Genomic DNA, 23689 nt, shown 5'->3' on the forward strand with positions numbered 1-23689 from the left:
ATTCAACAAGAAACCACTGAACTTTACACACCTTAACTGATATACGGAGGAAATTCAATTCTAGTACACATGAATGTAGTTCCAATTCCAGGGCTGAACTTAGGGCACAAATGAAAAACTGGGAGACACATTGCAAGAGAACTGCAAGCTCATTTGGGCTGTGTCCAGACTCAGGGGTTTTTTCGAAAAAAGTAGCCTTTTTTCGAAAAAACCTCACCTGCGTCCAGACTCAAGACGCGTTCTTTCGAAATTAAATTGAAAGAACGCGGCTTTTCTTTCGATGGCGGTAAACCTCATTTCACGAGGAAGAACGCCTTCTTTCGAAAGTTCCTCTTTCGAAAGAAGGCGTTCTTCAATGTAAATAGGGCTTCTTCGAAAGAGAGCATCCAGACTCACTGGAGGCTTTCTTTCGAAAAAGCAAGCCGCTTTTTCGAAAGTTCAACGTGCAGTCTAGACGCTCTCTTTCGAAAGAGGCTTGCAGTCTAGACATAGCCTTGGTGAGAAATACAGCAAGTGTTCGCACAGAGCAAGAATCCTGCGCAACTGCTCAGGAAAGGAAGAACATGCCTCATACAACTGAAAATGCCTGGCAAATATAGCAGGTAGAATGTAATTAACAAAACTGAACTTAATCAGGACATGAAGAAAAATACCATGAGGTTTTTAAAAGACTACAAGTGGCCATGGGCTCAGTTATATATCTCAGTGCCACAACAAGTGCCTGAACATAGCGTTCTCTAATATTATGCTGGCCTGTGACTAGAGAGAAGATTCCAGCTACTGAATTGTCAGTATCACTGTCTGTAGTCATTAGGACTTCCTTTGATGTCACCCATCTAGAGAAGGGATCCAACTGAGATAGATCACAGTGGTTCACAGCGTTTTCAGGTATCTAAAAGGGTGTCAGGAGGAGGAGGGAGAAAACTTGTTCATCTTGGCCTCTGAGGATAGAACAAGAAGCAATGGGCTTAAACTGCAGCAAGGGAGTTTTAGGTTGGACATTAGGAAAAAGTTCCTAACTGTCAGGGTGGTCAAACACTGGAATAAACTGCCCAGGGAGGTTGTGGAATCCCCATCTCTGGAGATATTTAAGAGTAGGTTAGATAAATGTCTATCAGAAATGGTCTAGACAGTATTTGGTCCTGCCGTGAGGGCAGGGGACTGGACTCGATGACCTCTCGAGGTCCCTTCGAGTTCTAGTATTCTATGATTCTATGTGATAGCTCCTTTCCCCCTCCTCAGCCCAGCTGAGCAGCATGCTGGCTCCTGCCTCCCTCCCCCCTCGCATCCCAGATGAGCCGCACACTGGCTCCTATACGTTCCTACCTCCCTGCAGCGCAGCTAAGCCTTGTGCTGGCTCCCATCCCATCTCCCACCCTAGCATCCCAACTGAGCTGTGTGCCAACTTCTAGGCCTCTGCCCCCTGCAGCGCACCAAGACTCTCTGATCCTGATCCTGGAACATCCATGGTCATGCCGGACCATGGATGTTGCTGGACCAGAGAATCCTGGATTTTAGAGGTAAAACCTGTAGTGTCTTTGCAACACTCACGTGGTTCTGCTGCTCTCTCTGGCCATATTATAGAGAGGATTGTGTGTATCTGAACAAGATTTGGAGGCTAGCTACTTTGACTTAATTTTCTTTAATGTAAATATATATATATATATAAATGACTCAAGTTGTGATTTAATCATTTAGTGCTGCCTTATTTTGTTTGCTTGGACAACTCTCTGCATTAGGCATAGAACACTTTTCAGTCTAGGTGTTTATTGCTTGTACAAAGTATTTCAGATTGTCATCTAATGTCTTCCATCAAAGAGTCAATGGCAACACTCAACTCTTGTCTCTCTTCTCATTTCTTAATCAAGAGGCTTAAGAAAACCAACACGTTTATATGTGCAAGCCCCACACAGTATGTAAATCTCCTGAGTAGAATTCGAATATGGCAATTTTTTTCCAGTAATTCCAACTGCACTTGGAAGCTGTGAACCTTGCAACTGTCAACACACAGCATGATGCAACCAAAAGGGGCCTCCTCTATGATGGAGTTTCAGTTATGTCACTGTAGGTGATGATAGGCATTCTGAAATTGATTAGCACCTCTCACACTTGGGTGCAATTAAAGTTGTTTGCAAACATCAATTGAAAAAAGCATTTCAGAACTGAGTAAAGTGCTATTTGTAAAGCACACTGCATATCGTGCATGGGCTTTGTTACTAAATCTTCCCATTTCTGTTGAGTGCTGCAGGCTCTAATCTCTAAGGGCCTGTTCCTGTAGTCCTTATGAAGGCAAAACTCCCATTATTCATATGCCAAAATCAAAGCAGGCCAAGTTCTGGCCCTGGCTGTGTCTAGGAAGCGAAGGTAATGAAGTTATTCAGAAGTATACTTTGTTCCACTCAGGATCTTCCACTGTATTAGTAGTGGATCTATCTTGTGTGAAACACATACGTGGAGGAGCATGTTCTTATGCAGATTCAAGCTTCACAGCTTGAGCTCATCCCTATTTCAAAGAGATGCATCAAGGCACTGTTTGTCACTGCCCATAGGAGCTGCTGAGCTTGAACATTCTGTTCAATTATTGTTTAGCTACTCTCTAGGCACAATAACACTTTTTTTTTTAATTTCAGATGTTTAAAGGATTTGAAAAACTGAAAGATGTTCAGTATGTGTATACTCCTTTTGATTCATCTCTCTGTGGAGTGAAACTAGAAGCTAACAACAAGAAACAATATCTCCTCACAGGTAAAATACAAACAAATCTTAACATATATGTTATATTTGGTACATAGTCAACTCAATCAATCCCTATACCAATAACACTGTTTAGGGATTGATTGAGTTGACTTTGTACCAAATACATCATTAAGAATGCAATGAATAATTTATGGACAGCCAAGTGATGCCATTATGAAAATCTAGAGTAACATTCTGATAACACCACCTTGGTTTTATATATTTAGAGCCCTGCAAATCTGATATCCACTTTATAGCTACAGATACACATATCAAGAGATGTGGATGGACCATTTGTCTATGGATCATTTTTGTGGATTGGACGTGGATACAAATTTTATATTCATCGAGTGGATGACAGACTTGCTGGGTGGTGCAGCCAGCCCTGTGCTCCCGGAAGGGACGGAGCTGCAGCAGCCAGTCCTCAGCGCTGCTCAGAGTGGGCCACACTGGCACCCGGACCTTCTCACCTCCCAACCAGCCCTGAGAACAGCCTGGAGTGTGCCGTGCAGAACTCTGGTGGCGATTTAAAGGTCCTGGGCTCTGTATGCTGCTGCTCCTATGGTAGTGGTGGCTGGGAGCCCTCAGCCCTTTTGAATCGCCAGGCCCTGGGGCAACTGCCCTTTTTGCACCCCTCAGTCAGCGGGCCTGGTAGTGATGCAGGGCTCTTTATATAGTGCCTTTCATCTTTCAGCAGTACATGTCAACAACAAACCATCAACAAAGGAGGTCACTATTAGGGTTGCCAGGTGTCTGGTTTTGAACCAGACAGTCCAGTACTTGAGCTTTCTGTTCGTGAATATAAATGAGAAAATATCAATGTCCGGTATTTTCTAAATAAGACGTAATGTAGATTGTGATGTAATGTCAAGTGTGTCCGGTATTTTTGTTGAAACCATCTGGCAACCCTAGTCACTATCACTGTGTAAATTACTATTTCTTTTTCAAAGGGTGGACTTTCACTAACAAGGCTCAGTCCATTATTTTGTCATATTATTAAATTAAGCCCTAATCCTACAAATAATTTCACACTGGTGATCCCAGTCAGTTCAACTGGATTACTCACTTGCCAAGTATTTCTTTCCTTAATTACTGACAGATATTTGTGAAATGGTTTTGAGATCTAGTCTTATATAGCACTGTTTTCATGTCCCTTACTGGCAGACAATCAGCATCCTTAGAGAGATTAGGAGGCTGTGGGCCCAGCTTGCTATGCTCACCAACCCCCGCTCTCTTTGGGGGTAGGTGTCTGGCCCGGGGAGGGGGAGCAGCGGGCTGAGGGCAGAGTGTCTGGCCAGAGGGCAAGATCAGGGTAGGCATCTGGCTAGGGAGAGGGTGCAAGATCAGGGGAAGGTGCAGGAGCAGGCTGGTGGTGCAGGGTCTCAGTGGATACAGTGAATGAGGGGGCTAGGGCAGTGAGGTCTCGGCAGGGTAGTGAGTGAGGGAGCTGGGGGTGCAGGGTCTCAGGTTGAGGAATATGAGCGAGAAGGTTGGGAATGCAGGGTCTCAGCTCAGGGGATGTGTGAGAAGTTTGGGATCTGGGGAAAGGGTGCAGTTCCTGCACCCCCGGGAGGGAAAGGCAGGAAGGCCACACTGCTCCCACACCCCTGGGGGAGAAGGGAGGGAATGGGGTGGCCATGCAGCTCCAGGCCCCTCCAAATCACATAGCTCCTGGCACCCCCAGGAGGAGGTGGTGGAAGGGGAGGCCGCATGGCTCCTGGCCCCCCCAGTAGGAGGAGGGGGAGGCCATGTGGCTCCCAGCCTCTGGAGTGGGGAGGGTACGCAGCTCCCAGCCCCCTCAGGAGGGTGAAGGGAGGAGGCTGTGTGGCTCCTGCCCCCTCAGGAGAGGTTGAGGGGGAGGCCACGCAGCTCCTAGCCCCCCCAGCAGGAAGGAGGAGGAGAGATTACATGACTTCTGGCCCTCCCAGGGGGAGGAAGGCCCTGCAGCCCCCCCCAAGAGGGGGGTGGAGGGATGCTGCATGGCTCCTGCCCAGTCAGAGCAAAGGGGAGGGGGGAGGCTGCACAGCTTTTGGCATCCCGACCAAGGATGGGAGGGGGGCACACGGCTTCCACCCCGTGGCACCTGGGAAGGAGGGAGGAAGGAGGCAGGGCATCTGAGTGCAGAGGAGGCAGCGGAACACAGATGACATCATACAAGTCTTTCTTAACATTTTTCAATCTGCATTAAACAGCACGATAGTTATGATGAGCAGTTGTATTCACTGTTTAAACAACAGTTCCTGAAAAAAATGTGTGAAATTGATTTATTTTGAGCTATAAGTTTCAAACTTCAGAGGCTCCTCACAATGCAGACTAGGGTTTACAGTACAATCCTATTCATAAACTTTATATATTGTTTCTCTCCCCTGTAGGCCAAATATTACATGATGGTAAAGTTCTCATCCATTTATGCAATTACATTGAATCGTGGGATGATCTATCCTTGTCTCAAAAGAAGAGTCTTAACCAGAGATACCAAATGGGCTGTGGCTGCAAAGTAAGTTTAAAAATTGACAATAACAGTGAGTGTCTAATATGTTCAAAGCTCAGCAAATAGGAATTTTTTGGAAATTGCAAAAACATGGTCTGACGTATATTACATTTTATAAATTATTTACTTTTCATATTGTCAAGGCTATTCCCCACTCTGGCACTCTGAGTGCAGAAGGTGGGGGCCTGCAAGAGACCTTAAAAATACTTTGCCTCTATACGCTTCTGCTTAGAAACTCCCCGAGGTCACAGATTCCCTGACTTTGGGAGGTATGCTGCCCACTGCCCATGTGAAAAAAACCCCTTCTCTTGAATCCAGGAAGAAATCACTTGGGAACTTTTTCTAGAAGTACCTGAAGCTCTTTTACCACAAGAGAGCTTGAGGAAAACAAACAAACAAACTGTAATCTCTGAGAGCCGACTTCTCAGTCTTAGACAGACACACAAAGACCTCCTATTACCTTCCAGGACTCAAGAATCAGAATATAGTATTTAAAAAGGTGATTTTATTGACAAAACAAAAAGATATAATTGGTAAAGCACACTTGGCTGCAAAGTGCTATAAAGGAACAGAGGAGTAAGGGGGGAACAGATTAAAACGCAGAAAATTGCTTTAGTGCAGCGTGTAGGAGGGGAGGGGGCACATGGACTCAGCGCAGAGGAGTTTAATCAAGCAACAAAACAAAGAAAATAACCTGGTTATGTCTAACTAAAAGCATTCTCTATCTACTCACATATTTGAATTTGCAAGGACCAGTCCAATTCTAGACACAAGTATTCATTTTTTAGACATGGTCATCCCTGCCAGGTTCAATTAATCTTTTCCTCTAGCTCCTGGTTTTAACTCCCCAAAAGAAAAGAAAACAGGCAGACTGCCTTTCAATTCAAATGTCAACACTGCCCTCTAATTGGTTTTCCTGGCTCCCTGCTAACACCTCCTAGCTACCTGGTTCTTTTCAGGTGCTCTGAGTTTAGCCCTTTATAGCAGGGGTGGGCAATAATTTTTGATAGGGTGGGCCACTCCAAGAATCTGGAAAGTGGTAGAGGGCTGCACTCTTCCAGTATATTAATGGAGGAGATGCAGGTATGTGGGATGGAGATTGGGTGCAGAAGGGAGCTTGGGGTAAGGGATTGGGGTGCAGGAGGGAGAATGTGGTCTGGGAAGGAGTTTGGGTGAACGAGGCAATTGTGACCTAGGGCAGGAGACTGGGGTGCAGGGGTTTGGTTTGTAACTTAGGGTAAAAGGGGATTGTGATCGGGGCAGGGATTTGGGTGCCAGATCTTGGAGAGGCCATGGGTGAAGGAGGGAACCCGAGGGTTTGGTTATGTTGAGTGGGGGGCAGAGGGCGGGGTGCCAAAGGCAGGCTCCGGCCAGGAGACCTAACAGCCAGCAACCCAACCAGTCTGCCTGCTAAGGCTTGAAGAGCTTAAAAAGTTTTTCAGCCAGCCTGCCTACCTGCCTGATGCCTGCCACAGGCTGCCCAGCCATGTGCTTGTGTGAATAACTAAGCCAGAGGGGAGGGAACTAGTGCTTTGTGGCTGCCTTTATTCAAACAGGCAGCTCCCATTGGCCAGTTTCTGGCCAGAAGCTGGCCAATGGCATTGTGCTTTGGGCTGGAGTTACACCTGATGCCTTCCCCCCTCCCAGTTTTTGAAGAGAAATAGCCCTGCAGCCACTTTTCTGAGTGTCATGCGGGGCTGTGGAACAAGCAGGGGCTTCCCACAGTGACTGCGGGCTGTGTTCAGTGGCTTGGTGGGTCAGATCCGGCCCGTGGGGCCGTATTTTGCCCAGGCCTGCTTTACAGGCAGTACTCCTCTCATCCATCACACACATAATAACTACTTATTTCAAGATCAGTACAGATATTGTGGGTAAATATTCATATGCTGAAAATGTGAAAACTGTCATTCCAATGGAAATTTTGATAAGTACACTGAATTAATTTCATATTTTTTACATTTAGATTACTACCTGCTACATGGTGCCCTGCTCAATCACTACACCAAATGAGTGTCTCTGGACGGACTGGCTCATAGAAAGAAAACTATATGGGCATCAAGCCAAGCATTATGCCTGTATCAAGCGAAGTGATGGCACTTGCAGCTGGTACAGAGGTGGGCCCCCTCCAGAGAAAGAGTTTACTGACATCAGTGAGCCTTAAAATGATCACTTCTTAAAAAGCCTGGGAGGCTAATTCCATCAAACGTTGCACACTCACAGCTTTGAACTGCCGACATCTTATGTATCTGTTGGTTAGAAATAGAAACAAAGTGTGCTGTGCAATTGTGCAATTTGTGGAATTGGCACCCAGCCAAGAAGAGAAACAAATCTCTCGGGGGTAGCTTATAAAGTTCTGCTTCGTATACAGGGATTTAGTTGAGAATGTTCCTTGAGGCATAACAACTTTCCTTTTTACCAATATGAATGCAGAAGAACAAAAGAATGATCAGATTTTTGCCCCTTATTCCAGTTACCTAGCAGATTAAGAAAACCCCGTGACTCAGTCCAAAACAGTCTGATACACAAAGAATGTTTTATACAATTATTTTTTCAGCATAGCTGCCGTCTGATAAAATAATTATTGTACAGTATATATGTAAAGTATTATAACAATGTAAAAATATCAAAGGTCCAAGTTTTCTTCATATTTGTGAAAACTAAACTTTTTTTGTGATTGAAAACTTTTGTTCTTTTTTGTATACTACTTACATGTCATATTTCTTACCCATGTATTATAACATTTCTTAGTAATTAGGTTAAATATATATATATTTGATAATCACAAATGCCTTTGTCCAATTCATTGATTTAGTGGATTGGCATATACTGTAAAGAGAAAAGTTCTAATGCTTAGGTATTGCACCAATAGAAATATTGTGTGAATATGCACCCTTAGACAGTAAGATTTATAGGAAAGTTCAAGCATAAACATTGTCAGTGTAGCCACCGCAGCTCGTAATGCCTCCGTACATGTGTGACTATATAATTATCATATTTCACTTCTGTTATAAGTGCTGCTTTTAGTCTGAGTGACTTTAAAGAACCCCAAGTATTTATTTGATTGTTTGGATTTTGATACAAAATTTACCATTTCTGGATAGTCAAATGTTCTGTCATAATGAGTATCACAGCTTACAAAAATGTACCGCAAAAGTATTATCTTTTTGAAGGCTAGAGAAAAAGGGCAAGATGTAAAGATTTAAACAAATAATACTGATCAAGCGTATGAATATTTCCACAGGTTTTTAAGTTTGCAGAGGCAAATTAATAAGGGATGCACCAAGGCTGAGAATAATTATCCAGATCTAGCTGATTATCTGTGTTTGAAAAACTGAGCAGGAATCCTCATGAGATAAGGCTCTTTTGTGACATTTCTAATACCTTCTGAATCTGGTCAAAGTAAATAACACCTAAAAACCACTCTGTTCCTCACTGTCCTTTGGAATTTCACCATGTAGATTCCAGATATGTCTAGAATTAATGCAAAGAAAGCAGACATAAGAGACCTAAGTAAAATAGCTAGCTTAACTTATGTTGAACTTCAGCAAGACGTAGTTCAGGTTTATTAGAGACATTTATTATTTTATAGAAACCTATTCATCTACCTCTAGTATTGTAACAGTTCCCAAACTAGTGAATGATACACTAATAGAGTAAATGATCTTTAAAATTGTTATAGTCTATGGGGCTAAGAAACCTATTTTCTGAGTACCAGTACCAATGATGATGCACTTTTTTTAGGACGAAAAGTTGAGATAAGATCAGAGTTTGCATCTACATTTGCTTATGCTTTTTGCTTTACATTAAAACAAAGTAGTGTTATGTAGTTACCAAAGTATGGAAAACATGTTGTCCTTAATCTATATAAAATGTATTAAATATCAATGATAATCATTCAAGAAAGGTGTATCATTTTAGTTTCAAAAGCACACAATCTGGGTGATAAAGCCCATTATTTCTTGAAAAAATGTGGATTACCAATATTATTTAATAATCAACATTTCACTTTTTTTGGGCCAACTTTTTAATGCTTTATCTTATGGCAATGCAATAAAATACCTTTAATTTCTTCTTATAACCATACCCATCCATAAACTTCTAAAAATGTAGTTTGCAAAGTCTATTTTATCCACAGATTTGTTGTTATGATTATTTATAAAGCTGCATGCTGAGAAAGCTATGCTTTTTTCAAAAAAAAAAAAAAAAAATGATGTGCAGATAAAAGTTGCAGAAGTGTGATTTACTGCTAGTGCAGTGCAGATAATTGACTATACTCTGTAGGTATGTAATTAACTAGAACTCATTGCCTTCTGTCATACCAAAACAATTGCTAGGATAAAGCTGCAATAGCTTTATGATCATACATATTTTCTATCAAACACCTGGCTAATAGTCTATAGTACATGTATAGTGGAGTATTTTGTTTTCAAATAATTTTATTGTAATGGTGCACTTTGAACAGCACTATGTAGTAAATGGATATCTTCTGCTCTATAATTTGCTTATTGTAGTTCTGTGTGTATTTTAAAATTATACAATAAGCAGGCATTAAATTCAATGAGCATAACATACATTGCCTTCTTTCATCCTATAAGATTTTCTTCAGTACTTTTATATGATTTATATTTCAAGTGAAACTCTAAATAAGAATTTTACTATATGAAATACTAGTTTGCTATATTCAGTCTATCAAATATTTTACAACTGATTTGCCATAATCTGTCCAATACAAGATGTTTCAAACTAATGTCTGTCAAGTCTGATTTCTTTTTTAACTTAAATCTATTTAGATTTTCCATTGTGGAGAACAGAGAATCCATCTATTATCAATAAAGAGGGGATGTAGAGCTTTAAAAGGACACTTCAAAATTAGTGCTTATTCTACTGAGACTCAGAGAAGTAACTGTGTTAGTCTGTAACTGAAAAAAATTAAAGAAACAATGAATGGTCTTTCAGCACCTTAAAGACTAACAAAAAATATAGATAGATGGTATGCTCGTGATGCTCAAAATGTAGATGGAAAGCTAATGACACCATCTGTATTTTTTGTTAGTCTCTAAGGTGCTGCAGGGACATTCGTTGTCTTTTAAGTTATTTTACTGAGAGTTTGTCTATACTTACCAGGGTTTTGCTGTGTGGCAATCAATCCCCTTGGGGTCAATTTGCTAAATTGACCACTGATCACTCTCTTGTCTACTCGGATACGTCACCTAAACAAGATGCATAAGGGAAGTTGACAGGAGAGCTTCTCCCATCAATGAAGCATGGTGTAGATACTGCAATAAGTCCACCTAAGCTATGTCAGCTCCAGCTGGACTTGTGTAAATTAGGCTGAACTTTCCCCATAGGGTAGACCAGGCCCTTGATTCAGCATTGACAAAGACTTTAAAGGAAAAAATCAACTACAGTAAAGCTTTCTAAGTGAATTTTCATAATAAGATTTTCATACTATTAGCATTCATTTATTGCAACCTACAATTTTAAAAAGAGAATGTCCACTTTCAAGTTCCTAAACCTTTAGTGTGGGTGTGGGGGTTATATGGAAGGTTGAGGATTAAATACAGCTTATTATGGCATTTGGTCTTGATTTGAATATAATTCATCTCACTTATTCACATTTATAAAACATAACAGAAGGGAAGCTGGGTGACAGATACAAAGGAATAAAAAAAAATAAAGGTAATTACTTGAAATCATTTAGCTATGACTACGTCTATACTGTACCTTTTTCCTGCAAAAGCTAATGCAAAAGAAGCGTGGAGTAGAATACACCGTGCTTCATTTCCATAGTTGATTAGGGTCTGTTTTTGCGCAAGAGACTTTTGTGCAAAAAGGAGCTGTGTAGATGGCTCCTTTTTGCACAAAATCCCCCTGTTGCAAAAGAGCCGTTCTTCCTGAAAAAATGAGGAAGAATGGCTCTTGTGCAAGACGGGGTTTTTGCGCAAAAAGGAGCTGTCTACACAGTTCCTTTTTGCACACAAGCCTCTTGCACAAAAACAGCCCCTAATTAATTATGCAAATGAAGCACAGCAATATTCTGTTCTGGGCTTCATTTGCATAAGCTTTTGCGGAAAAAGGGTGCAGTATAGACGCAGCCTAAGAGTGCTAAATACTGTCTTGATTTTCTTAAATCCTTCTAATTAAATATTATCAATGTCCTTCAAATAAGCCTGAAAAGGCCACTATTTCACATCAGAGAATGTAAGAAGGCATAAATGTCACGAAAAAAAAAAAAAAAGAAAACTAATTCCTGAAAGGAAAGCTGCAGACATATGACTCAAGCAGTGATGAGTTCAGAAAACACTATTTTCTACTATTTTAATCAGTTATTTTAGTGAAATGTCATAGCTCCAAAATTTTCCATTAGAGCAGCTCCTAAGCTTGCATCGCAAAATGGTATCTTTGTTTACATACCTTTTATTGCCTTTGGAAAAACAGTACAAGAGAGCAAGGCACAAATGATCACTAGAGCATGAAAGTAAAAGAAACAGAAGCATAACAGTACATCAGATCCGCTGAGTTCAAAACTTCCGATCCTGAGAGCTTTGGAATACCCTCCCAAGATACATAGGTTTAAATAGGAGAAAACAAGTTCTAGTTTATGCCTGGAGAAGCAGCAGGACCAGGCTGTGTTTAGACTACACCTCTCTGTCGACAGAGAGATGTAGATTAGGCATGTTGAAATTGCTAATGAAGCAGGGATTTAAATATCCCACGCTTCATTAGCATAAACATGGCCGCTGCTTTTTTCAAAACGGAGATTTTTTGAAAAAAATGGCAGTCTAGACGTGGATCTGTCAAAAATAAACCCTTTTTCGACAGATCCTGTAAACCTCATTTTTTGAGGAAGACAGGATCTGTTGAAAAAGGGTTTATTTTCAATGGAGCACGTCTAGACTGCCAGTTTTTTCGAAAAAGCTCCATTTTGAAAAAAGTGGCAGCCATGTTTATGCTAATGAAGCATGGGATATTTAAATCCCTGCTTCATTAGCAATTTCGACGTGCCTAATCTACATCTCTCTGTCAACAGAGAGGTATAGTCTAAACGTAGCCCCAGGATTACCAGGAAGAGAAGAAAAAGACCTTAAAAATCAGAAATTATCTGTATAGGCAAAAGCAATCTCAAACCAAGCTGGAAATGGATAACTTGCAATAAATTGAAAATAAATATTCATTACCCCAATACAGCTTCAGCTCATCTACTGAAAAAACTCTCCCCATGAGATCATATTATATCTCTCCACAGAAATTCCAATAAAAATCAACTAGCACTTTTTTCTGACACACAGAATTTCCAAAACTTCCTCCAGAGGTAAAAACAAACAAACAAATTTGCATCTAACTTTCCTCAGTCATTGTACCACATATGAAATATACACGACAATCGAATATAGAGACAAAAAAGAGTTGTTTTCAAAATAATCATTATATAGGACATAGTTAACCCTCCATGAACAGAGTCAACCTTTTTGCTATCAGAAGTTCAACAATATGCAAAATAAATAATGTCCTTGTTCCAATTGCTGTACAGGACACAAAGAGGTGAGGGAAGAGGACAGGAAACAACTCTCAAATACAGTATTTTCACAATCCCATCATCCATAAAACAATATTTTATGCACTCATAAGCAAGAACACATTAAGAGCTTTTCAATTTTTCATTTCAAATACAGGATTTTAATTCAATCTATGCTTTAAAATAGCAACCAGCAATGGAACTTGGTTTAGTCTGTGGTCTTTCTGCAAGGCTTTACATGCAATGAATGAGCAGATTAACTGAAACCTCAACCAGTTCCTGTGACTGAGCAAAGGATATTTTATTCCCATTTTTGTAAGCTCTAAGAATCAGATGTGCAAGCAAAAACAGTTTTTTATAGGTTAGTAAAATAATTAAAAGAGCACAAAAGAGTCAAATGAAGGTCAATAAGAAACAGCTTGGTTGTTGTCATATCCAGTACACTAAAAAAATGTACAGAATCTAGCATGTAAAAAGGTATTAATTGATCTGGAGCATATGCGAGGCTTCCGGGCAAGGACCGAGCGTTGGGCAGTCAGGCGAAACGCCCCGCGTATGTCAGGGTACTGACTTGGGAACCGTTATGACGCCAATACAGCCTACTGACCCGACCCCTACCTTTCCGCAGATCGCGCTCCGAGAGCATGTTTACACATCTTAGCCAAAAGGCGAGAAGCGATTACTATAATTTGTGAAGGTGCGATTCTACTTCTCTGTCTAGAATGAATTAATCCCAAAACAAAGGACACTTACTTATTTCTCATGCTTCACTTTTCAAAAATTGGAGAAATGACGAAGTTTTGGACCTTGCTACCAAATGCATCAATACTCATGTCAGGGAATGTCCTCCCTATTCTTAAAAGATCCTTGAGGCGCCTGACTGCTATTTGAGATTCATTGCTCTCGTTCAGTAACTTTTTTCCTGGAGAGCTATTGAACTTTCACATCAAATATGTGGCTATAATTGAAGCTCCTTTCACTTGAAGTTGCACGTGGGACAGGAAAAAGGATGGGAGCGCAAAGCTACTGAGGCCTTTTATGGCTTCATGGCACCAAATCCATGCTGATATGAAACAGAAATTTTGCCTCCCTCACCAAATGCTGAGAAGACAGACTAGAATACTAGCCTTATGCTGCCCAGTTATCAAGAAGTAATCAGAAAGGGAGATGAGACTGTGGATAAAATTGTAACCAACTGAAGTCAGTGGGAGTTTTGCTATTGATTTCTATAGTCAGGCAGGAGCTACATAGCAATCACATAGCTACATAGCAATCATTGACTGCTGATGCTCAGGTTGTAGCGCTGCATGTTTGAGTCACTATGTTGCAACATTACACAAAAGATATTGAAAGGTAAGGTTGGGACTTGGTGCTGAGACTGCTTTGTGTCACATTGGTACTTCGTTCCAGGGTAAATCTCTTTCTAGCTCTGCAGGGTTCAATGCCCTTCCTCTGTACAATATAGTTATGGAAAATCTGCATTTAAAAATGATAACAAAGGAAAAATTAAAAGAAGTATGCAAGATAAGGCACTAAGGGTACATCTATACTGCAATACTATTTCGAAATAACTAGAGCTATTTCGAAATAACCTAGTCTGCATCTACACAGCAGGCAGTTACTTTGAAATAGTGTAAAACTACTGTCAAGATGGAGGACTTCTTACTCCGACTCCTGTAACCCTTGTTGTATGAGGAATAAGGGAAATCGGAGGAAGAGTGCTCTATTTTGAAATAAGTGCTTTGTAGACGCTCCCTATTTTGAAAAAAGATATGCAATTGACATAGCTCAATTTGCATAGCTTATTTGCAAGCCGCCTTGAATATTTTAAATAGAAAGGCAGGGTAAAATATTTAAATAAATAAAATAAATAAACAAATATTTTGAGTTAAGCTCTGCAATGCAGCCGCACCCTAAGCTTGTGAGAATCATTCAGATTCTACAAGGTCTAAATATAGGCAGAGGACCATCTCTTGCAGATCTGGTATCAGGTTGGATACTCCAGAAAAAACAGTAACTTTTATTTATTCTCAGCCCTTCAGTTCTGCCTCTTTCTACACCTTTCAATACTTTCAGAAAGGACCAAGGTTTTTTCCAGAGTCCCGCTGCAGAACTCCAGGGAGTAGATGCATCCTTTGTGATTCACCTGATCTTCAAAGGACATGAAATGGATAATTCTGCCCCATCCAGCTGCTGCATAAGGACTCCACCTTACATACTCCATATTATAGTTGAGGCCTGGCCTGACATGAGTAATTAACATATGGAAGGAGGCCTCATTTTGCGGAATATAGAAGAGAAGGAAATAAGTCACCAGGTTTAAAACAAGGTTTGAGCTAAACAAGACAAGTAACCAGGTCAGTAGGCTAAGACAGAGAACCGTTTATTAGGAACTAGATAACAGGGACAAATGAAATTAGGAACATAGAGATGAGTCAAAGAGGAAGCTGAAGTAAGGAAAGTGGACACTGCATGCTGCATCAGGATTTGTTCCTGCAAAATAATCAAGCTAATCCAAAAAATGCAAGATGCGTAACGAATATAAAGAGAGAAGGTTTCTATATAACTTTGCAGCTAGGATGTACCCTGCATTTCCCCTGCCCCGGAGTTTGAATCTGATCAACTCAGTGTAGCACTACTGTATGCCAAACCAGCCATTTGAGTGACAAAGGCGGGAGTTGAACTGAGTTCTTGGGACGTGAGTAGAAAGAGGTTTTGGAGGGAATTCCAACATAAAAGTAGGTCTTTATATGGTGGCAGAAAGCATCTGCTCCTTTCTCCCATAAAAGAAAGAGAGTGAAAACTCTGGGAGAATGAAAACTGTGTTCCTGCTGCCAATTGACTGACAACTAAGCTACCTGCAGGTCTAGCCCAAAATTCCTAGTGAATTATTCTAGGGACCCCCCAGAGTTATCTAGCAACTATGAACAAGGTATTATGACATTTGTCCTCTTAATGTGGTTGCTTGGATACTGAGGCCTCAACAGCTCATTTAACAGATAGGAAACTACAGAAAGATTGCCTTAATGAGTCATCTAGGCAAAGTGTTGATAATGATACTGACGGAGAGATTGAGATTACAGATAGAAGAACATCTAGTGGATGACAAAGAGGGATTCAGGAAAGATAGAAGTACCATATAGCAGATATTGGCACTAAGATTGATAGCGGAGAAAGCTTGGCGAAAGAACAAGAACATCTACAATTGTTTTGTTGATTTTCAGAAGGCATTTGACAGTATAGATCAGAAAGTGACTTGGATGGTGTTGGAGTTGTACGGAGTGGATAGCAGACTGATTCGGTTGTTGAAGGATATCATTGATAATGTGGAGGCAGTGATGAGAACGTGCGGAGAGTTGGAAAGTTGGTTTGGAACGAGTAGAGTACAAGACAAGGAGATCTGATATCACCGAGTTTCTTCATCACGCACCTTGAGAGAGCGATGGACAAGATCAAGGGAGAGGTACAAGGGATATCAGTGCCTGGGATGAGAATTAACAACTTGAGGTTCACAGATGATATAGTTATTATCGAGGAAGATGAAGAGAAGTTAGCGAGAATGGTGCAGGTGCTAAATGAGGAAAGGTAGCAGTATGGACTGATTATGAATATTGATAAAACAAAGACAATGGTATTTGGAAATAAGGATATAGGAAGGAAGATCAGTGTAGATGGGATTGAACTAGAGAATGTAGAAAAGTTCATGTATTTGGGGAGCAACATGATGTAGACTGTAAGAAGGAAATAGCAACTAGAATAATGAAAGCAAGAGTGAGTTTGAAGGCAATGGATAAAATCTGGAAAAGTAAAGAGATTAGCTTAGGAACGAAGCTGAGCGCCTTGAAAACGTGAGTATTTAGCAGTATATTTTACGGATGTGAGACATGGGTGATAACAAAAGATTTGAAGAGAAGGATATTAGCGTTCGAGAGAAGTTGTTATAGAAAGATCCTGAGAATTGGATAGATGCAGAAGGTCAACAATGAGGAATTATATAGAAAGAGAACCTACTGTAGAAGGTTATACAGCGGACGTTACAGCTATTTGGGCATATCTGCAGAATGAACAACGAGCAAAAAGTTAAGACCCTAGTATTCGGCATAATGGATGGTTCGAATAGGAGAGGCAGACCCCACAGAGAATGGGTAGATGATATAGTAGATTGGTGCAGAGCTAGTCTATAGAAACTAAGCAACCTTGCACTGGACAGGGAAAGATGGAAGGAAATAGTGAGGGAGGCATTGGACACCAATGGGCATTGAGCCCACGGTTGTTGTTGATGATGATGAAGCTGGCATTAGGAACATGATTATTATGTGCAGCAGGTGCCATGTGGTGTGTATGGCTATCTAGGAACCTTCTATGCCCAGAAATTTATGGATCAACAGAAGCAGTAGTTCTTACTTGACAATTCCAAAGAAGATGCTTGAGGAAGCTGTCACAGACTCCAGAGTTGTGGAACCACTGGAGAATAGCATTAAAGGTATATAGTATTCGGGGCCCTGGGTGAGATATGAGCATTTGTCGGATGAGATGAAAATCTGGGAATTGTGAACAGCATCAGCTGAAGTTCATGAAAGTAAGAGTTCCTGAAACAACCTGATTTTAGATGGGGTAGCGGTTCAGTGCAAACATTTCACACAGCTTTACTCATAACCAGTAAAGATTATGAGTATTCTGGAATGCATCACAGAGAACTAGAAGCTTTTCCTGCTCTTTAGCATTTATATTCTTTTGTTTTTTTAGAACCACTTTGTGTATTTCAAAGCTGAAGACAGTAATCTTTCAGTTCCTCCAAAGATACTTTCAAGAGGTCATCCAGTATTATGCCACTGGAAATTTCCAAAAGCTCAGTTAAAAAAATAGACACAGAGAATGAATGAATCATGGCTGATTATAGCTCCACTTCTACTCATACAGTAATTGGCTTTTAATGTTATTGTTTGCACCTACCATTTCCTTGTGATTTGGGTAGAATGTTTGTTCAATTAGAGGGAACTTCTCCACACCCAGAGTTTTGTATATGGACACCAGCTGGGCAAACTGTAAAAGAAAACAGAATAAAAATGCTGAAGGACCAAAACAAAATTCTACTGAAATGACCTCCAAACTGTCATTCTGCATCTTAATTGATACACTTCAAAAACTGAAGATCAAACACATATATGTTATGTTGCTTTATATTCAGCCAGATGGTGGTTCTTTTTATATACTAATGAAGTGCATATATAACCACTAATCATTCGATAGCATATATACAGGTAATGTACAGTACACTAATACCTTATACTTGACATATCTTAAGTGTATTTGATGATAAGGTAATTATATAAGAAATGTTAAATTTCTATAGCCCCTTCCATCTCAAGATGTTGAAGTAGTTCACAATTATCAACCAAGTAAGTGACTCAACACCTTTGTTCAATAGGTGCTTTTTCAAGAAAGGGAAACAGCGAGAGATGCTGATTTCTCAAGATTCCACAGGAGGTCTGGGTCTTAAACAAAAGAACATCCTTTCAATATCTTTAACAAGACAGATCCCAATTATTTAACAAAGTGTGTGCTATTTGAACTGTATGCAACAATCCACTTACCCACCACAGAAATGCAGTCAGCTCTGGTGTGGACTGCAGTAATTAACAGTGCAAATAATGGCATTCAGTAATTTAATAATTTAGGACAGAGAAATTCCATATTAAATATATAGTACTGGGAAATATCTATGGGCTGTATTATTACAGTTTTAAAAACAAAATCACTTGACATTACAGCTAAACACTGTGATGGGCAATAATTTTTGATGGAGGGCTATTACAAGAGTTTGCAAATTGGTCAAGGGCTGCACTCTTCCATGATATTAATGGAGGAGATGCAGGTCTGGGATGGAGGTTGGGTGCAGAAGCAGCTTGGGATTAGGTATTAGGGTGCAGAATGGCGTATGGGGTCTGGGAGGGAGTTTGGGTGAAGGAGGTAGTTATGACCTAGGTTAGGGGACTAGGGTGCAGAGGTTTGGGTTGTGACCTTGGGCAAGAGGGAATTGTGACCTAGGGAAGGGGATTATTGTGTAGGAGGTGGGTGGAGGCATTTGGGCTGTGGCCTAAAGCAGGAGGAGGTGGTGACTTGGGGGAGAGGACTGGGGTGCAGGGGTTTGGGTTGTGACCTGGAGCAGAGGATTGGGGTGCAGGTTCTGGGGGGATATGGGTGCAGAAGAGGGACAGAGGGTTTGGGTTATGTGGGCTAGGGAGGCAAGAGTGGAGGGTATAGGGTTGGGGGAGGGAGGGACTAGGGTAGGGTGCCAGAGACAGGCTCTGGCTGGAAGTCTCACCTGGGTGACTTCTAGCCAGCAGCCCAGAATGTTTGAAGCTGCCTTTCTGCCAGCCCCACCCCTGCACAGGTGGTAGGGGCCACGTGCACATGTAAATAACTATGAACTGGAGGGGAGGAGGGCGTGATGCTTCATGTGCTGACTGTTTTTCAAATAGGCAGCTCCCATTGGCCAGAAATCAGCCAATGGGATTGTGCTGAGAGTGTGGGCAGCTCATGAAGCCTCCCTGCCTCCTTTCCAGGCTCATGGTAGTGAAAGAGAAACGGCACAGCAGCCGCTTTTCTGAGTGGTGTGCGGGTGGGGCAAGGCAAGCCTGGAGACTGCTTGGGGCTCCCTGCTGCATCCACAGGCCGGATCCAGTGGCTTGATGGGCTAGATACAGCCTGGGAGCTGTATTTTGCCCAGCCCTGGCTAAGCAAACCAAGTTTTGGCAATCAGAAGACCCCCTGTTGTTTCAAGTCTCCAAAGCTTTTTTGTGTTTACATGGCTGTGATGTACTTAATTGTCACTATGCCAGCCTCAGACATACACAAATTAACACATCAGTATGAATAATTCACTTTGCTAGTAAAAAAACGTGAAGACCAATAACACTCTGTACCACAATGTAGTCTGATCAAATACCTATTCTTTTAAAGCAGGGAAAACTGCAGAAGGGAAATAAGGCTGATAAAACCTTTGTGGTGGATTGACAACAATTCAATGGTATTTACTTAGCTCTTGTTTTTCATAAACACATTTTAAATTTTGTAAGACCCATGAAAAATGCCTGTATATTGAGTAACTTTCAGCAAGAGATGAATAACCAGCTAGACGTAAAAACAATGAAGAGACTTGTTGTACCTTAGAGACTAACAGATTTGTTATGTTAGGAGCTTTGGTGGGTAAAACCCACTTCATCAGATCAGTTAGAGTAAAAATTACCGAATCCAAGGTGTGTATATATATAAGAGCAAAAGAAGTTTCTGTTAATTTTAGGACTAGCATTAATGAGTCTAATTAAGTCTGGGTGGATGTGTTTCATTCACAGCATTTGATGTGATATGAATATCACAAGGCAAAAAATTGCCTTTATAGTGCATTAACCAGTTAAGATGGATGTATACAGTATTGCTATTAGGGACATTAGTGTATAGTCAACTAAATAATTAACCTATAATCCTATTGACTACATGCACTCCCCTGTCCCTTGCTGCCTCTGTTTTAGAGGCAGCAAGGGAGGGAAGTGGGAACCGGTGCCTGTGAGGACTGGATTTAAGCAGGCTCCCCACAAGCACCGGATCTGCAGTATGGAGGGTGATGGTGGCAGGCAGGAGCCTATATGTGTGGGGACCTGGCTTTTAAACCAGCTTCCAACATACATCAGCTCCCAGAGACCTGCCTGCTCACTGTTGCTGCCTCCTATAGCTCCGCTGTGCCACCTGCTTTCCCCCCCCCCGCCCATCAGAGGCAGCAGCACGGAGATGGGGGGTAGCCAGGGGAGGCTGCTGCAAAGCAGTCTCTGTCTGTCCCCTGCAGATAGGGGCTGCTGCCACCCCGTACTGCTACCTCTGGATCAGCAGTGTTCACTGGCTGCTGGCCCTGCCCACAGGGACTATTGAATATTTCATATTTCATCATTTCACTAACATTTCATGTGGTTACATAACTAGTCAATTACACGATATCTAACATCACTAATTGCTATAGCTGTAAGTACCAGAATATAAGAAAGACAAAGTGTTTGAGGTAATGTATTTTATTGGATCATCTTCTATTAGTGTGAGAGACAAGCCTTCGAGCTTATACAGGCAAGAACAACTGTTCAATCTTGAAAGCTAGTCTCCCTCACCAATAGAAATTGGTTCATTAAAAGATATTACCTCACCTATCTTCCCCAACTAGTTGAAAAGCACATAATAGCTACTGTATATTTAAGAGAGTTTGTGTATCTGTCTGCTTGTTCACAAACTTCTCCTAAATGGTAAGAGCTAGGACACTAAATTCGGTAAACAGCTTCCTCTTCTCATAACTTAAAGTAAGGTCAGGGTTTTGTTGAGCCAGGAATATGGAACGTTGCTGGAATGGGATTGCTTCTCATAAAACCACATAGAAAAGAGACAGAATCACAAGACAGGCGAAAGGGGCTGGCTTGGCATGCAACCTTCCCCTCCCCCATCCGGGACTGCCCGAGCCCCAAGTTTCCCATGCCCCAGGTGCTCTTTATGGAGTGTCAGGGCTGAAGCGTCCCACTCCCAAATTCATACGGGAACATTACTGGCTGTTCCCGTCCGTCAGACAGTGAGGGGAAGGTGCTCATTTTGCTGCATTCCTCACTATGGCTGGAGAGCACAGTGGCAGACGAATCTGGACTTGCTCTGGGTAGAGGACATGCACCTTTGGCTGTGCCCGCTGGAACTGCAGCAGCCATGGAGAGATGCTTCTCACCTGACCCCATGCTGCTGCGGTGAAAGAGGGCTGAGAGAGTTCTCTCTTCCCAGGGCACTTTCCATACTGAACCCCTCATCCAGTTCCAGCACAGAGGGGTCAACAAACATATAGACAAGAGAAATCTAGTAGATATGATGTACTTAGATTTCCACAGCCTTTGACAAAGTCCCTCGCCAAAATAAAGTTAGTTTTCATGGGATAAGAGGGAAGGTCCTTTCAAGGATTGACAACTGATTAAAAGACAGAGAACAAAAGGTAGGAATAAACTGTCAGTTTCCAGATTGGAGAGAAATAACCAGAGGCTACAGCTACACTGCTGGGGGGGGGGGGGGGGGGGGTTTGGAAAAAGATATGCAAATCGCACTCACATTTGCATATCTTTTTCCAATTCTTTTTGCGGAAGAGGTTTTGCCGATATTTGGCAAATGTTGGAAAAAAACCCTCTTTTGCAAGACCCTGTAAACCTCGATTTACAAGAAATAAGGGGTCTTGCAAAAGAGGGTTTTTTTCCCCCAACATTTGGCCCTGTCTACACAGGGTCAAATAGCGGCAAAACTTCTTCCGCAAAAAGAATCGGAAGAAAATATGCAAATGAAGCATCACAGAGGGAACGTTGCTTTTGCTGAGGTCTAACCTAGTCAGTAAACTTCTAAACCTTCCCCTTAAATGCCAAAACCACATTGAACCACCACTCTGTACTTGCTCAGCCTGTAGCAGAATTGCTCCTGTGGTTCAGGCTACCTGCGTATGGCTTCATGAGCCATGGGAGCAAGGGGTAGGCTGGGTCGCCAAGGGTCACTATTGGCATTTCCAACTCTCCAATTCCGATTTTCCGGTCTGGGAAAAAAGTTCTAGCATGCGTCTTGCTGAAGAGACAGGAGTTTCTAAAGTTGTGCGCGTCATGCATCCTTCCTGACCATCCCACTCTGATGTCACTGAAACAGCCCTTGTGATCCACCAGTGCCCACAGCACCATCGAGAAGTATTCCTTGCGGTTTATGTACTCCTTGGCAAGGTGGTCAGGGCCAAGATGGGGATGTGTGTTATGGCTATTGCCTTACCACAGTTAGGGAACCCCACTGCAGCAAAGCCTTTCACTACGGTATCCATGTTGCTCAGAGTCACAACTCTCCATAGCAGAATTGTATTGGTTGCCTTGGGTGCTTGTAAAACAACAGCCCCCACTGTAGATTTCCCCACTCTGAATTGATTCCCAACTGACGGTTAGCTGTTTGGCACTGCAAGCTTCCACAGGTCAATTGCCCTGTGCTTCTCCACTGTCAGAGCGGGTCTCATATGGGTATCCCTGTGATTCAGGGCAGGAGAGAGTCATTTGCAAAGTTCCATGAAAGTGGTCTTGCTCATACAGAAGTTTTGCAGCTACCGCTGATTGTCCCATACTCGCAGAACTCTGCAGTCCCACCAGGCGGGGCTTGTCTCATAGCACCAGAACTGGCATTCCACTGTGTCCTGAGGATCGATTTCTGGCTGCACTTCCATTTCACTGAATGCAAGTGCTTTCCTATACAGCATGCCAGTGGCATCCTGAGAGAGGAGATTTCTCCCCATCCTCTTCCTGGCATGCTGTGTTTATGCTCTCGAATTACTGCACCATCAGGCGCACCAAGGTATACATCAACATCACAATGTTTTAATGTACAACGGGATCACATGAGAGGGGCCATGCTCATGCTGCTATGGTGTCTGAATGGGTAACCAGGGCCAAAAAGGGCAGAAAGACTACTTCTCATTGATCTCAAGCAAGGGGCGAAGGAGTACATGAGCACATGATGGGACGCTGACATGAACCCATAACCATCTGCTGCACATTTTTGGTCCCAGTGTGCACCTTGACCGTAACTCAGAATGCAAAGCAGCGCAGGCTCTTCGGGATAGCTACCCACACTGCACTGCTCTCAAAGTTGACTGAAGTCTCCCTAATGGGGATCTGCTACTTCAAATTACGTTGAATTCTTGCACAAAGTGGGGACATATACATTCAAGTTTGCAAAATCAGGTGACCAGAAATTTACATTAATAGATTTGATCTTATCTCATAGTATAGACATGGCCTAACATTGATTCCTGTTTAAGAACAAGATGGCTGTCTCTGTCTGTAGTGCATTCATAATTGTCTAGACTACTGTTAAATGTCTTCAGTGACAAGACTTGCATTGGACAGGGTCCAGCA

At 41.9% G+C, this 23689-nt stretch overlaps 2 protein-coding genes across 3 annotated transcripts in view; one reads left to right on the forward strand and one right to left on the reverse strand.

The window, feature by feature from the left end:
• TIMP4 (TIMP metallopeptidase inhibitor 4) overlaps positions 1 to 9974 on the forward strand; it is a 118828-nt gene extending 108854 nt beyond the window's left edge. For both annotated transcript variants that reach the window (XM_089781017.1, XM_006117605.5), the window contains 3 exons: positions 2631 to 2745; positions 5109 to 5233; positions 7191 to 9974. In XM_089781017.1, the coding sequence (XP_089637143.1) occupies positions 2631 to 2745; positions 5109 to 5233; positions 7191 to 7388 (438 nt within the window). In that variant the 3' untranslated portion in view covers positions 7389 to 9974. The remainder of the gene's footprint in view (positions 1 to 2630; positions 2746 to 5108; positions 5234 to 7190) is intronic.
• Positions 1 to 23689, reverse strand: part of SYN2 (synapsin II) — a 260118-nt gene that overhangs the window by 107498 nt on the left and 128931 nt on the right. The window contains exon 5 of the mRNA XM_075939636.2: positions 17697 to 17786. Coding sequence (XP_075795751.1) covers positions 17697 to 17786 — 90 coding nt within the window. The remainder of the gene's footprint in view (positions 1 to 17696; positions 17787 to 23689) is intronic.

Source organism: Pelodiscus sinensis, chromosome 11 (assembly GCF_052426305.1).
Source record: "Pelodiscus sinensis isolate ZL-2025 chromosome 11, ASM5242630v1, whole genome shotgun sequence".
NCBI classification, from domain to species: domain Eukaryota; kingdom Metazoa; phylum Chordata; order Testudines; family Trionychidae; genus Pelodiscus; species Pelodiscus sinensis.